At 51.2% G+C, this 13,787-nt stretch overlaps 1 protein-coding gene and 1 long non-coding RNA gene across 8 annotated transcripts in view; one reads left to right on the forward strand and one right to left on the reverse strand.

The window, feature by feature from the left end:
- Nucleotides 1-13,787, forward strand: part of NCAPH (non-SMC condensin I complex subunit H) — a 33,107-nt gene that overhangs the window by 16,747 nt on the left and 2,573 nt on the right. For 4 of the 7 annotated variants that reach the window (XM_089773844.1, XM_089773843.1, XM_089773845.1 and 1 more), the window contains 11 exons: nucleotides 504-693; nucleotides 1,218-1,309; nucleotides 3,442-3,647; nucleotides 5,560-5,708; nucleotides 6,222-6,328; nucleotides 7,174-7,296; nucleotides 7,604-7,711; nucleotides 8,367-8,531; nucleotides 9,054-9,170; nucleotides 10,948-11,033; nucleotides 12,352-12,427. In XM_089773844.1, the coding sequence (XP_089629970.1) occupies nucleotides 504-693; nucleotides 1,218-1,309; nucleotides 3,442-3,647; nucleotides 5,560-5,708; nucleotides 6,222-6,328; nucleotides 7,174-7,296; nucleotides 7,604-7,711; nucleotides 8,367-8,531; nucleotides 9,054-9,170; nucleotides 10,948-11,033; nucleotides 12,352-12,427 (1,419 nt within the window). Of the gene's footprint in view, nucleotides 1-503; nucleotides 694-1,217; nucleotides 1,310-3,441; nucleotides 3,648-5,559; nucleotides 5,709-6,221; nucleotides 6,329-7,173; nucleotides 7,297-7,603; nucleotides 7,712-8,366; nucleotides 8,532-9,053; nucleotides 9,171-10,947; nucleotides 11,034-12,351; nucleotides 12,428-13,025; nucleotides 13,755-13,787 lie in introns of those variants that run through there. The other 3 variants (XM_089773846.1, XM_089773847.1, XM_075911055.2) reach the window with 2 other exon arrangements.
- LOC149521327 (uncharacterized) lies at nucleotides 3,461-12,358 on the reverse strand. Its single transcript, XR_016348017.1, has 2 exons — nucleotides 12,143-12,358; nucleotides 3,461-12,041 (listed from the first exon to the last, which is right to left on the reverse strand). It is a non-coding gene; the product is annotated as an uncharacterized LOC149521327 (long non-coding RNA).

The following is a 13,787-nucleotide window of genomic DNA, read 5'->3' on the forward strand; positions in this document are numbered from 1 at the left end:
ATGAGCTGCAAAATTATCATAACCAAGATGGTCTCCCAGGATAGGTTTGTTTTGCTCACTGCATGTGCAGGCCTAGAATTTAAAGGCTGTGCTGACTGGATGCAGAGGGAGCGCACAGCAATCAGTCAGTGTCATGTGCAATCAGCATGCACCTCACATCACGGGCCCTTGCTTTACGGGCGTGTCATTTTAGTAATACTGGTAGGAAAAAAATGACACGGATGGATACCAGCAGAATCTGGCAACCCTGTGCATGGGCAACAGTAAACCTCTCACAGGCTGAACACACAACCTTGAGGACTTGCATGTGGCCCACGGGTCGCAGATTACCCCACTGTCCTACAGCATAACAACTCTGCACTAGCCCAGGACACTAACCCAAATGTGAGTGTGAAGCTCATGCATCTATTTAGAGCTTCTCCGTGGTGGGGCCTTGTGTCCATCCGTCATGTTTTCCCTCCCCCTCTGTTGCTTGATTCTTCTCGCTTTGTGTCCATATGCAGGTCGATCCCATGTTCCAGAAGACCGCAGCCTCCTTTGATGAGTGCAGCACGGCTGGCATCTTCCTCAGCACCCTGCACACTCACAGCTATTGCTGTGAACTCCTGTTGGATTCTAAGGTCACACCTCTCCCATCTTCTGAACCTGTAGAGTCGCCGAGCTCAACTCCTGTGAAGGTGGCAGACTTGAAATGTAGGTGCAAGTCATAACTGTCAATAAGCTCATTCTCTATCTAACTCCCTAATGCAGTTCTTATGCTCGTTATCTCTCCATGCATGGGCTGTATGCTCCCTTCCTGTTGGATCATTTGTGAACATTTTGGTCTCAGCTGATCTCATTCTTGTTTGTTATCCAATTCTGGCTCCTCCCCCCCCCCCCCCCCCCAGTTATGTCTTTAGTGCTGTCCTGCATCTATTGCTTAGGGAGATTGATTCCTACACTTGGTGCGTATTTTATGTTTCTGGGTTCCAGCTTTTTAGGCTTAGATCATAAAATTGTCGACCGTGTAGGATGAGAGGCTTCAGGCTTTTATTTTCTGTTTTAGGTCACTCAGCTGTGGGGCAATAGCTTTCTTCTCCAACCTTCAGCTCCCTTGAGTGTGTTCTGAAATGCTCATTCCTACTTGAAGCACCGTCACCTCAGCAGAAGTATATGTTTAGGTAACTGCTGATCATTAACCTGTTTGTAATGTCTCCTTACTGTTTTATGGTACCCAGCTATCCTGCTGCAGTGTCTGGAACAGCGCCCCATCTGCCCAACCTTGAGTGGCTTCCAGTTCACTCAGTGGGACAGTGACTCCCATAATGAGGTATGTCTGTTAACAAGCGGCTTGTATGAGCTCCATGCAGACTGTGATATGGGAGTCGTACTCTGTGTGCTCCACTGCCTCTGTCAAATATTTCTGTAGGCTGGAAAGAAAAGTGAGATTTGCTCTGTGGGGTTGGAGCTGTTCTACCGGAACTGGACAGGGAAGTGGTATGCAGGATTTCCCTGGGGTGCACCTTAACCAGAACTCTGGGACTAAGTAAAGCATTCTCTGAACTACTTTTAAACAGAAAATAGGGTTCAAACCTATTAGAAGGGACATCTCTGGAGAAATACGGACTGCTCAGACATCTAAAGCCTTTGCAAAGGGGTTCCCCAGCACCCATTGGTAGCCAGCACCCATTGGTGTGGAGCAGAAAGGTTGATTTCTCTTGCATATTGAGGTTCTGAGAAAACAAATCTTGTCCTCCTAGATTGGGAGGAGGGTGACGTACTCTGGGCTCAAATGGCCTGCATGTGCCTGAGGATATGATTCATTCTGGAGGCATCACTTGAGTTCAGGGCTTCAGATTCTTAACCATTTCTTCCCCCATCTCTTCCCTAGGGCTAATGTCCTATAGCTGTGGACACCAACAGGTCGATCGCGATCGACTGGTCAATCGCGAGGCCTCGACCAGTCGATCACGAGGCGTCCTGTCCGCCCCACCCCAATTTCCCTCCCGCCCCTGAGAAGCCCCACTACCTACCTACAGTGAAAATGGAGGTAGTGTAGGCTTCCCAGGGATGGACAGAAGTCCCGCAGCTTAGCGCCACTTCTGGCGATTGCAGAAGTGCACTAGCTGCTCTGCCGGGTGTACTGCGGGAGGGAGCATCGGCTCCCTGCACCGCACGGGAGGGGTGAGTCACCCCCGGGGGAAGGCGCGCGCGCGGGGTTTCCCTGTGCCGGGGGGGTCGGCCCCAGGGGAGGCGCGCGCTGGTTTCCCTGTGGGGGCGGAGGAATCCTGGGAGGAGGCAGATACAGGGGACTCTGCCTCCACTGGCACCCCACTCCCCAGCCACAGAACTCTGTCCCCACTCTCCTGTCCCCCACTCCCCGAACTCTGTCCCCCGGTCCCCAGCCACAGAATTCGGTCCCCCACTCCCCGGTCCCCCACCCCCCGAACTCTGTTCCCAGCCACAGAATTCTGTCCCCATTCTCCTGTCCCCAGCTACAGAACTCTGTCCCTATTCCTGTCCCCACTGGCACCCTGTCCCCTGCTACAGAATCCTGTCCTCTGCCCTCCCAGCACCCTGTTCCCTGCCCCCAGCCACAGAACTCTGTCCCCACAAAATGTATAATTTTAAATGCTTCATTTTAGATTTAAATGGCATGAATAAAAAACAGACCATTTATTTCATAACTATAAACACCTGATTTTAATTTTATACATCGCATAATTTAAAAATGAACTGTTTATCAGAGTATGTAAATAAGGCCTGGGGATAGCAAATGATGGACAGGAGGAGAATAGAGAGGGCGGGGCTTCAAGAAAGGGGCGGGGCGATAGATCTTCGCCTGTTCGGAGATTTAAAAAGTGATCTTGGGTGTAAAAAGGTTGGAGCCCACTGTCCTATAGCATCTAATCTGCAGGCTGGAGGCTCCATGGCTGAGCAGGTTATCTGTGACTAGGTCTAGACTGCGATGTTTTTGTGGAAAAAGCTACACACAATGCACTCCGCATATTGCATAGCTTTTTCCGTGTTTTTGTTTTTTTTTCCGAGAAGAGACTTTTCTGCCATTTGGCCCCGTCTAGATGGGGCCAAATGGCGGAAAATCCTCCTGTTTTGGTGGAGCCTTTGTGCCTCGTGAAATGAGGTATACAGTGCTCCCCGAAAGAGTGCATTTACTCTTCCTCAAAAAAAGCAGAAGAGCAAAATGTGTTCCTTGGACACTGGGGTTTTTGTGGGATACCTATGGTATCCCCCAAACCCCTATAGTCTAAATGTAGCTTGAATGTGGGATTCTCTGAAGTGACCATTCTCTGGATAACCAATCTCCTTGATGTGTTTGGTTGGTCCACTGTCTCCAAGTACTGTGGTTTATATTCTGGGGCACGTGTTAAAGCTGTTGGTAGGTGCTTGTTTTGCCCTGGAGGCCCAGGGTTTGGATTGAACCCTTTGTTGCTCTTTCTGCAGTCAGCATCTGCTCTGCTGGATAAATTTAAGAAAAGCGACCACGTGTTTGATATCAACACTGAGGTGGATTGTGACCCTGTAGACTTGGCTGACGCTCTAGTAGACGATGACTTTGATGCAGACATGCCAGATAGGACAGTAGCAGAGGATCTTGGAGAATTCTCAGAAAAGCTGGAAGCCCGCAGGATGGTGCGTGAGAACATGAGGTACGTTGCTTTGGTCTCTAGGGCTATGGCACTCAGCTGGGGTTTGCAATTGAGCAACAGCTTCCAGCTCAGGATTGCCATGCCATACAGCATTGTCTTGCTTATAGGTTTCCTGATACTTTTCCTGGACTTTTTTGCTGGCGGTGAGGAGTGGCAGCAGGCTGAGGGGGCTGATGATAGGGGACCTTCCCTGGTCTGGCAAATTCCCTCCATTGGGACCGCTAAGGTCCTGAGGATACCAGATCAGGGAGGTCCAACTTAGAATCATAGAATACTAGGACTGGAAGGGACCTTGAGAGGTCATCGAGTGCAGTCCCTACTCTTCAATATCTCCAGAAATGGAAATTCCACAACCTCCCTGGGCAATTTATTCCAGTGTTTGACCACCCTGACAGTTAGGAACTTTTTCCTAATGTCCAACCTAAACCTCCCTTGCTGCAGTTTAAGCCCATTGCTTGTTCTATCCTCAGAGGCCAAGATGTACAAGTTTTCTCCCTCCTCCTTATGACACCCTTTTAGATACCTGAAAACTGCTATCATGTCCTCCCTCAATCTTCTCTTTTCTAAACTAAACAAACCCAATTCCTTCAGCCTTCCTTCATAGGTCATGTTCTCTAGACCTTTAATCATTCTTGTTGCTCTTCTCTGGACCCCATCCAATTTCTCCTTTTTCACATAACACAGTCAACTTGTGGAGCTCCTTGCCTGAGAGTGTTGTGAAGACCAGGACTTTAACAGGGTTTAAAAAAGAACTAGATAAATTCATGGAGGATAGATCCTTTAATGGCTGTTAGCCAGGATGGGCAGAGATGGAGTCCTTAGCTTCTGTTTGCCAGAAGCTGGGAATGGGTGACAGGAGAAGGATCCCTGATCATTCCCCCGAGGCATTTGTCAGTGGCCACTGTGGGAAAGCAGGATACTGGGCTATATGGACCTTTGGTCTGACCCAGTTTGGCCTTTCTTATGTTCTTATCACAGAAAACTAGCCAGCATCCATCCAGTATGTTATCCAGGTTAAAAATAAGCTACATAGCTCTCTGAAGGGTTTCTTTAGGCTGCAAAGGGCTTTACATGCAATTAAAATGGTGTTACATTTCTCCCATTCCCCAATACTGACCATTCCTATTATGAATCACTGGGACCCTCCTTGCAGAAGATATTCATGTTGAGCTATGTCAGTGAACCTCCATCTTTGGTTAGAACTTGTCTGTGTCACACCAAAGTATTTGTTACTTCAATTCAAGACGCTTCAGTCTGTTGACCACCAGTCCCTGGCCCTGTGTAAAGCATCTCTGAAAGGACTGGCATCCTTGCCCTGCACCAACCATTTGACCGCTGTGTCCTGAAAAGCTTTTGTAGCTGGAAGCTGACAGCCCCAAACATGTGGCAGGGACTGTAAGGTACCCAGACTGTTCCTTTGGCTAGAGCCAGAACAGCTAGCTTTACCCCCTGTGGACTTCAGAAGGAGGAAAGTAAAACTCCTTCCCACCACTTGCTGGGATGGGATGAGACAAAAAGGAATAACTCAGGAAATCACCCTTATCCAGTTGCTTCTCTGGTACCTCCTTTAGGGAGCAAGATAGCCAGTCACCATCTGCTTCCCAGAACTCTGTTGGCAAGTAAGCTAACTTGTAATACTTTGTGTGTGTGCCTCTATAACAAACGGCATGGGCTCTAGTGAAGAAGAGATGTAGGGATTAGAGGCCCCTGCTCCCCCTTGCTTGAGCCCAAGAGTTGTCTGTGGTTTTTGCAGACTAACCACTGGAGGGGAAAATGACAAGCATCTGAGCAGGGCTGATGTCATCCAACAGTGAAGCAAGCACCCTCTGGGCTCCTGTGGTGTGTGGTGGGGGCTTTTTGAATGCAAAGCTTGCACAGGTTATAACTGACTTGTGGGGGATGCTCTTTCTAGAAAGGACGAGATTCCCCTTGTGGAGGGAGACATCGGGACCATGTGCCTCCATCTCTCTGTGAACCCTGGAGAGTATTCCTACTTCAGCCCTCGCACCATGTCAATGTGGGCCGGCCCTGAGCACTGGCGTTTTAAGCCTCTCCATAAACGTATGTATTTAGTGGATGCAGTTCAGAAAGTGGATCCAATTGCTATACGCTTTGAGTATGTCTAGAGCCACTGAATTGTGAATAGCTGGGTAGGGATCCTCCGTGCTTTGCTCTCCAGTTGTTTTGCAGCCAGTTAAGAGGAATTCTTTCTAGGTAGGTATGGAGTGAGAGGCAATATGTATCTAGGCACTCTCCTAGTACAGCATCTATCCTTGTTCAGCCTGCAACCTCCCTCCAACACCACAAAACTCATTTGCATTTTCTGCTTGTGCTTCTTTAGGAAAACAAGCAGCCCTAGAATGAAAACTCCAGTACCTCTGGTAGCTCCCAGGAAAGCTGTGCTGTGTGAAGGCAGAGCATATCCCATCTTCCTTTCCTTTAGCTCAGGAGTATCTGGGTGAGGTGTTCTGAGGAGCTTTCCAAGTAGGCCAGGAATGCTGAGAAGTAAGCGCAGCAGCACTTTGTTCTCTTCCCCAAAAGGTCTAACGCTGACTCTCACCCCGCTTTCTGCAGCAGACGTGGCCTCTGAGAAGGTTGGCAGGAAGAAGAACACAAAGAAAGACTTTGAACTCAACTTTGATGAGGATATTGACTTTGAGATGCATTTCCGTAAGACTAGGGTATGTACTGAGTTGTCAAGAGGACCTGTCTGTTTGCTGCTCCCTTCTCCAGGACATTAGGAGTCTCTTTAATACAAACTGTTAGCGGCCTTCCCCCCCAGTTCTTGTCAAAGACAGACGACGAAGGATCAGCACTCCGAAGTGCAGGCGATGCCATGTTTATTGGGGTTTGTTCCAAGCAAGCCCGGCCATAGGTCTCCCTGCTGACAGAGTCTGTTTCCATGTGTGCCCCTTCTCAGCCCTGATGCTGCTGAGCCTTTACCCCCTGTGCCCCGTCCCAGCTGGAATTGGGGAATGGTGGTCCTAGCCTCTGTTAGTCAAGCTGGGAATGGGTGAGAGGGGAGGGATCACTCACTGATTCCCTGTTCTGTTCATTCCCTCTAGGGCACCTGGCATTGGCCACTGTGGGAAGACAGGACACTGGGGCTGGATGGACCTTTGGTCTGACCCAGTCTGTTCTTATGTTCTTTTCCCCTCCTAACCGGTTGCTTGATTCTGGCTTCAGAGAGAATGGGGCAGATCTGTTGAGTAAATAGGGTCTCTTTTCCATCATTACTTGTGAGATGAGACCCATAGCTCAAGCCTCTTGAGTTACCATAGTGCTAGGCCCACATACTCTCTGCTGCTATCCCCCACTTGCTGTGCCACATGAAGCTCTGAGGACCCACTGCAGAATTTTTAGTGTGCTAGCTCCAATGCACCATGGACCTTGCAGCTGCTGTGCCCTGGCAAGCAAAGGGGTTCTTTGAAATGGCTCCCCAGTGTGTAGGCTGGAGATGATTAGTCTAGGCCCAGCCGTCAGGTTGGCAGGTGATCTTATGTAATACAGTGCTGACCTTCAACAGGCAGCTACAACTCTGGCCAAATCAACTCTGGACAACCAGAACAAGAAGGGCACCACGCTCCCTGAAGACTTCCACTATGACCCTGACAGCATCATCCAGCTCTCCCTCAAACCAGCTGTCAAGGTAGAGTTCCTGACCTCATTGTGTTCTCTGCCTGGCCAATGTGCTGTAGGCAGAGGGACTCGTATTGTGCAATCACCGAGCATCCTCCAGCAGGAGACAGGTCACCAAGGAGGTGCTCAGTTTATCTGGCCTTACCTGACTTGTTGGTATCGGATGTGTTATGCTCCTCACCCTGTGCACAAGCAGGAGGGGAGGGTAAAGCGGAGGAGGGCTGGGGCGGGCCTAGGAGGAAGGGGATGTGGCCAGTTGTTCTGTGCAGCGGCCAGGGTCTGTGTGTCCTCTCCTCACTCTGGCCTTGTCCCTGCAGCTGTGGAGGAGAGCTGTGCAGAGCAACCCTGCTGAGCAAGAGGATGAGATTGGCGAGTATGATTACAACAACCCCAATGACACCTCCGACTTCTGTCCTGCACTGAAGGTAGGTGGGGCACTCAGATGTGGGCTGTCCTGTCCACCTTACCACGGGTAGGCCCTTTATCCCGCCTGCCCCAGCTGGTAGGGTGGCCTGCCGCACTGCTCAGACCCCGTGTCTTGCTGCCCTGCCTGCTTCCACTCATTCCCATGTGGTCCCTGCAGTCCTTGAGCCAGCACTAGAAAAGCCCACTGGTGGAATGGCTGTTGACTGGCCTATAATGCAGCTGTAAGTTTTCTTGGCCCATAGGAGCGTCTTCATGACTAACTCTACCCCTCCACACTTACTAACCTTGGACTCATGCTGACACGAACTTGCCAGCTCCTGGGTCTGCAAATCTGTCCCCTCCACCTGCTGAAACCCTGGGCCGGACTTTCACCCTCTGGGCCATCTCCAGTGTGCAACCCCTTGCCCAGCCTGCAGCGCCACTGTCACATCCTCCAAGGCCTCCAGCGGCATCTCAGCTGGTTTTCAGGATCCTGGTCCAAGTGCTCTGCTTTGGCTCTTTCAGAGCTTCATGGACTTGTTTCAGGGCCCTCTCAGACCATTTGTTCAGTCACGGGAAATGCACCGTGCTGGGGATATTTGAGGGGTGTGCGAGTGCAGGAAGGACATGGGCTCCAGCAGCTGCATGAGGCCTCTCTCTGCAAAATCTGCTTAGGCTGCTGCCAGTGATGACGACGATGATCCCATGGACTGTGTGGGCCAGGGTGGAACCTTTGAGGTGACTGTCGGGGGGGTGGATCCATACGGTGAGCTCAGCGGGGCGCTTGTGGCTGACATCATGACGTACGGCGAGGCCAACCTTGTTGCTGAGCCCCAGAAGGTAAGAACTGGTGCGCTGCATGTGCAGTCCCTTCAGGTATGTGGCCAAGCGCCATCAGGGCCAGTCCTGTCCGGGCTGTGGCCCCCGGAGAGCAGGGGAGCCCTGTGTTGCTCCCCATAGCACACTAGCAGTCAGTGCAGGAGAGGGTAACTCATCTGAAGGGGGCTCAGTCCCTGGGAGGAAAGCTGTGAGATGGAGCAGGTATCCTGTCAGGGTGGTCAAACACTGGAATAAGTTGCCTAGGGAGGTTGTGGATTCTCCATCTCTGGAGATATTTAAGAGCAGGTTAGATAGACATCTATCAGGGATGGGCTACTGGGTCCTGCCATGAGGGCAGTGGACTGGACTCAATGACCTCTCGAGGTCCCTTCCAGTCCTAGTATTCTAGGATTCAAATCGACCAGAGAGGGGACCCTGCTGGGCTCAGCTCTTTAGTCAAATGGATACATTTCCACTTGTTTGGGGCAACAGCTGTTTTCTTTGCTCCGCACCACCCTTCTCACCTTGCATCTCTGTCTTCAGGTCAATAAGATAGAAATACATTATGCAAAGATGGCCAAAAAGATGGATATGAAGAGGCTAAAGCGGACCATGTGGGATCTCCTGACTGATGTGCAGAAGGAACAGGTGGGGGCAGAGGTGAGTGCAAAGAGAACCCAAAGCCACCATCCATCCACTCACCCCTGTGTAAACCAACCTGACATCCCAATCTCAGGCTGCCCTCTGCATCTTAGTGCCCTAGCTGACTTAGTCCCCTGCATTTGTAGCCAAGGGATCTCTGCTGCTTCTAGGAGTCACCTTAGAATCATAGAACCATAGAGCTGGAAGAGACCTCAGGAGGTCATCAAGTCCAGCCCCCTGCTCTAGGCAGGACCAATCCCAACTAAATCAACCCGGCCAGGGCTTTGTCAAGCCGAGACTTAAACACCTCTAGGGATGGAGATTCCACTACTTCCCTAGGTAACCCATTCCAGTGCTTCACCACTCTCCTAGTGAAAGTTTTTCCTAATATCCAACCCGGACCTCTCCCACCACAACTTGAGGCCATTGCTCCTTGTTCTGCCATCTGTCACTACTGAGAACAGCCTCTCTCCATCCTCTCTTCCCTTCAGGAAGTTGAAGGCTGCAATCAAATCCCCCCTCACTCTTCGCTTCTGCAGACTAAACAGACCCAAGTCCCTCAGCCTCTCCTCATAAGTCATATGCTCCAGCCCCCTAATCATTTTGGTTGCCCTCCACTGGACCCTCTCCAATGCGTCCACATCCTTTTTGTAGTGGGGGGCCCAGAACTGGACACAATACTCCAGATGTGGCCTCACCAAAGCCAAATAAAGGGAAATGATGACATCTCTGGATCTGCTGGCAGTGTTCCTCTTAATGCAACCTAATATGCCATTAGCCTTCTTGGCTACAAGGGCTCCCTGTCGACTCATATCCAGCTTCTCATCCACTGTAACCTCCAGGTCCTTTTCTGCAGAACTGCTAGTTAACTGGTTGGTCCCCAACTTGTAGCTATGCTTGAGATTCTTCCGTCCCAAGTGCAGGACTCTACACTTGTCCTTGTTGAACCTCATCAGATTTCTTGTGGCCTAATCCTCCAATTTGTCTAAGTCACTCTGGACCCTATCTCTGCCCTCCAGCGTATCTACCTCTCCCCCTAGCTTAGTGTCATCCGCAAACTTGCTGAGGGTGCAATCCATCCCCTCATCCAGGTCATTAATAAAGATATTGAACAAAACTGGTCCTAGAACCGAACCTTGGGGCACTCCGCTAGAAACCGACCGCCATCCTGACATCAAGCCGTTGATCACTACCCACTGGGCCCGGCCTTCTAGCCATCTTTCTATCCATCTTACCGTCCATTTATCCAATCCACATTCCCTTAACTTGCTGGCAAGTATATTGTGGGAGACCGTATCAAAAGCCTTGCTAAAGTCAAGGTATATCACATCCACTGACTTTCCCACGTCCACAGAGCCAGTTACCTCCCTGGTGGATCTTGAACGTTGGATGAAGCAGTCCATTGAGTGCAACCCATCTAGCACTGGCAGAATTGTCTTCAGGTGTAGGAGCTCCAAGGACATGCTCTTGGCTTTGGTCCCTTTCTCTCATGCTGAGGTGGGCTTGGGAGGGCTGCAGATCAATGCCCATGGCCCCTTGAGGGCTAGACTGTCCCTGGCAGCCTTAGGAGAGGGGCTGGCTCCCTTCAAAAGGAGCTGTCCCTTCCTGCACTGACGGGGAGAGAAGTTCAAGTCTGGTGCTGCTGTGAGTCTCCTCCTTGATGCATCTTGTGCCTGCTCATATTTGGGAAAACAAAAGACCTGGAGGCTTTCCTGGCGTAGTCTCAGAGAGCACCCGATTGCTGGACCTGCCTGTGCCTGAATATGACCCGCCTTTTCTCCCCTTGCTGAAGCAGAATGAAGAGGCAGAGAAGAAGACTCACTCTGCAACAGTAGCAGGCGAGAAGGTTTTCAGTGGCATCACAAAGGATCTGCTTCACAGGTATGTGGGGCCAAGACCCTTACAGGGGCTGGGCCACGGCTGCTGGTGGCTGACTCAGATGTGATGCTGCTAGAAGCCTCTAGAGCAGAGGTGGACAAACTTTCTGACCTGAGGGCCATGTCAGAGTATGGAAATTGTATTGTGGACCATGAATGCTCATGAAATTGGGGATGGGCTGTGAGAAGGGGAGTAGGGCTCCAGCTGGGGGCACAGGCTCCACAGTGGGGTTGGGGATGAGGGGTTTGGAGTTCAGGAAGGGGCCCTGGGCTGGGACTGAGAGGGCCTGGGCCTGGCCTTGGAGGGTAGGAGGGGGGGATCAGGGTTCTGGTAGGGTGATTGGGCACAGGAGGAGGTCAGGTTGCAGGCTCTGGTGGTGCTTACCTCCTCAAGCAGCTCCCAGATGCACGTCCCCCCTCCAGCCAGCCCCTATGCTTAGGCATGGCTGGGCAGCTCCGTGCACTGCCCCGTCCGGAGGCACACTCCTGCAGTTCCCTTTGGCTGTGGTTCCTAGCCAATGGGAGTTGTGGGGGCAGCACACGCAGCCTCTGGCTGTGCCTACACATAAGAGTTGGAGAGGAAATGTGCTCCTGCTTCCAGGAGCCGTGTGGGGCGAGGCAAGCCTCCGACCCCAGGCTCTAGTAGGAGCTTGAGGAATGGATAAAAATGGCTGATTGTCTGGATGTGGACCGAGGGCCATGGTTTGCCCACAACTACCCATCTTGTCCTGTTGTGGGATAATGTCAGTCTTGGCTTTTAACCAGGGGTGTCAGTCTGAAGCAATTGGCTGCTGAGGGTGTGCCTGAATTACAGTGCAACACCAACAGCTGCCCTGTGTCAGCTCAGGCACAGACGGGACCCTGGGTTCTGGGACCCTCCCCCTGCCAGATCCCAGAGCTTGGGCTGAGTTCATAGGTCTATACTGGCATTTTATAGCCCTGAGCCCAAGCCAGCTGCGGTGCCTCTTGGTTGTGTGGCCAGCGCTGCCTGTCTTGGCTGTAATGAGAGGCTCTCCTAGTTGCTGCGTGTCAGAACCGCTTGGGCTGAAGTTCTGGTTGCTGAATGCCGATTACCCTTCAGCCCAGGCACCATTTAGGCTGCTTTGCTGAGACCAGTGTGAAGTAGCTTCAGGCCTGAGCCGGGTTTGTGAGCACTTCCCTTCGGGGGAGACAGATTTTGGGCTCCTTTATTGAGAAATTGGAAAAGCTGGAGACCAATGAAGGATCTGTCCATACTTAACCAGTGTGCTCCATCGGTGGTATTTTCAGCGAAGCCTGCAGCTGTCTGTATAACCACCTTCATTCCCTTGGCTGTTTTGCAGGCTGCCTTCCATGATGGCTCAGAACCTCTCGGTGCCACTGGCGTTTGCCTGCCTCTTGCACTTGGCAAATGAAAAGGTGAGTGCTGTATGTGAGTGCATTTCCGAGCAATTCCCATGAATCAATGGGGTCTACAGGCAGCAGTCAGTGAAAGAGGGTGGGGTGCTGGGTTTGAAAGACCCACCTGGCACATACCCAGGAAAGAATCCTCTTCAGTGACTCAGCACCCTCCCCACCTAGGGTACGTCTAAACTACATGCCTCCGTCGACGGAGGCATGTAGATTAGCCAGATCGGCAGAGGGAAATGAAGCCGTGATTAAAATAATCACGGCTTCATTTAAATTTAAATGGCTGCCCCGCTTTGCCGATCAGCTGTTTGTCGGCAGATCGGGGCAGTCTGGACGCGCCGCACCAACAAAGAAGCCTTTCTTGATCGGCACGGGTATGCCTCGTGAAACCAGGCTTACCTGTGCCGATCAAGAAAGGCTTCTTTGTCGGCGCGGCGGGTCCAGACTGCCCCGATATGCCGACAAATAGCTGATCAGCAGAGCGGGGCAGCCATTTAAATTTAAATGAAGCCGCGATTATTTTAATCGCGGCTTCATTTCCCTCTGCCGATCTGGCTAATCTACATGCCTCCATCGACGGAGGCATGTAGTCTAGACACACCCCTAGTGTCCCATCTCCGGCGACTGGAGATATTTGCTGTTAGCAGTCCCAGGTCAGCGCCATGCCATTAGAGGCAGTCCCACCATCCTGTCCTGCCGTAAGTCTCAAAGCCACGTTCAAGCTCAAAGCCAGGTAGGTTTTTGCCCCCACTGCTCCCCTTGGCAGGCTGTTCCAGATCTTCACCCCTCTGCTGCTTCATAGTAACCCCACTTTTTTTCTCATTCTGTTTGTTTCTATGGCCAGATACCTTTTCTTGCTATTTAAATTTCCTTTGCAAGAGGTAACTCAGCTTGACTTTTTGAACCCTCTCTCATCCCTATGCTTTCTAGCCTCCCAGCTGTAGCTTTCTTTGCTGATCAGTCCCTTCTGTGAGTCCTTGTATAAGTCTCTCTGCTTACTCCTGCATTCTCTTGGAAGTGGCTATTCATCCAGCAGCAAACACACTGGCCACAATTTACAGCTTGAATTTAGCTTTTCACCTCTGAAATCAGACCCCGAGCTTCCCTCTGAACATCAGTTCTGGGTTTTAGTTCCGTTCCCTGAGTGCAGATAAGAAATAGGCAAGTTGGCTCCTGGGTAGTGGCTCAAGAGCCATCCTGAGCTGCCTGGAACCATTTTAGGGACAAAGCTGGAAGTCGGTCTAGCTACTGCTGACCCTGGCCTGAGCCCTGTGACTGGTGGGTTACAGTGTACCTGTGGGATGCTGTCATGGTGCTTGGGTGCTGATGGAAAGAGTCTGGCTTGTAGAATCTTTCCTACTCTTTTCAG

Source organism: Pelodiscus sinensis, chromosome 28 (assembly GCF_052426305.1).
Source record: "Pelodiscus sinensis isolate ZL-2025 chromosome 28, ASM5242630v1, whole genome shotgun sequence".
NCBI lineage: Eukaryota > Metazoa > Chordata > Testudines > Trionychidae > Pelodiscus > Pelodiscus sinensis.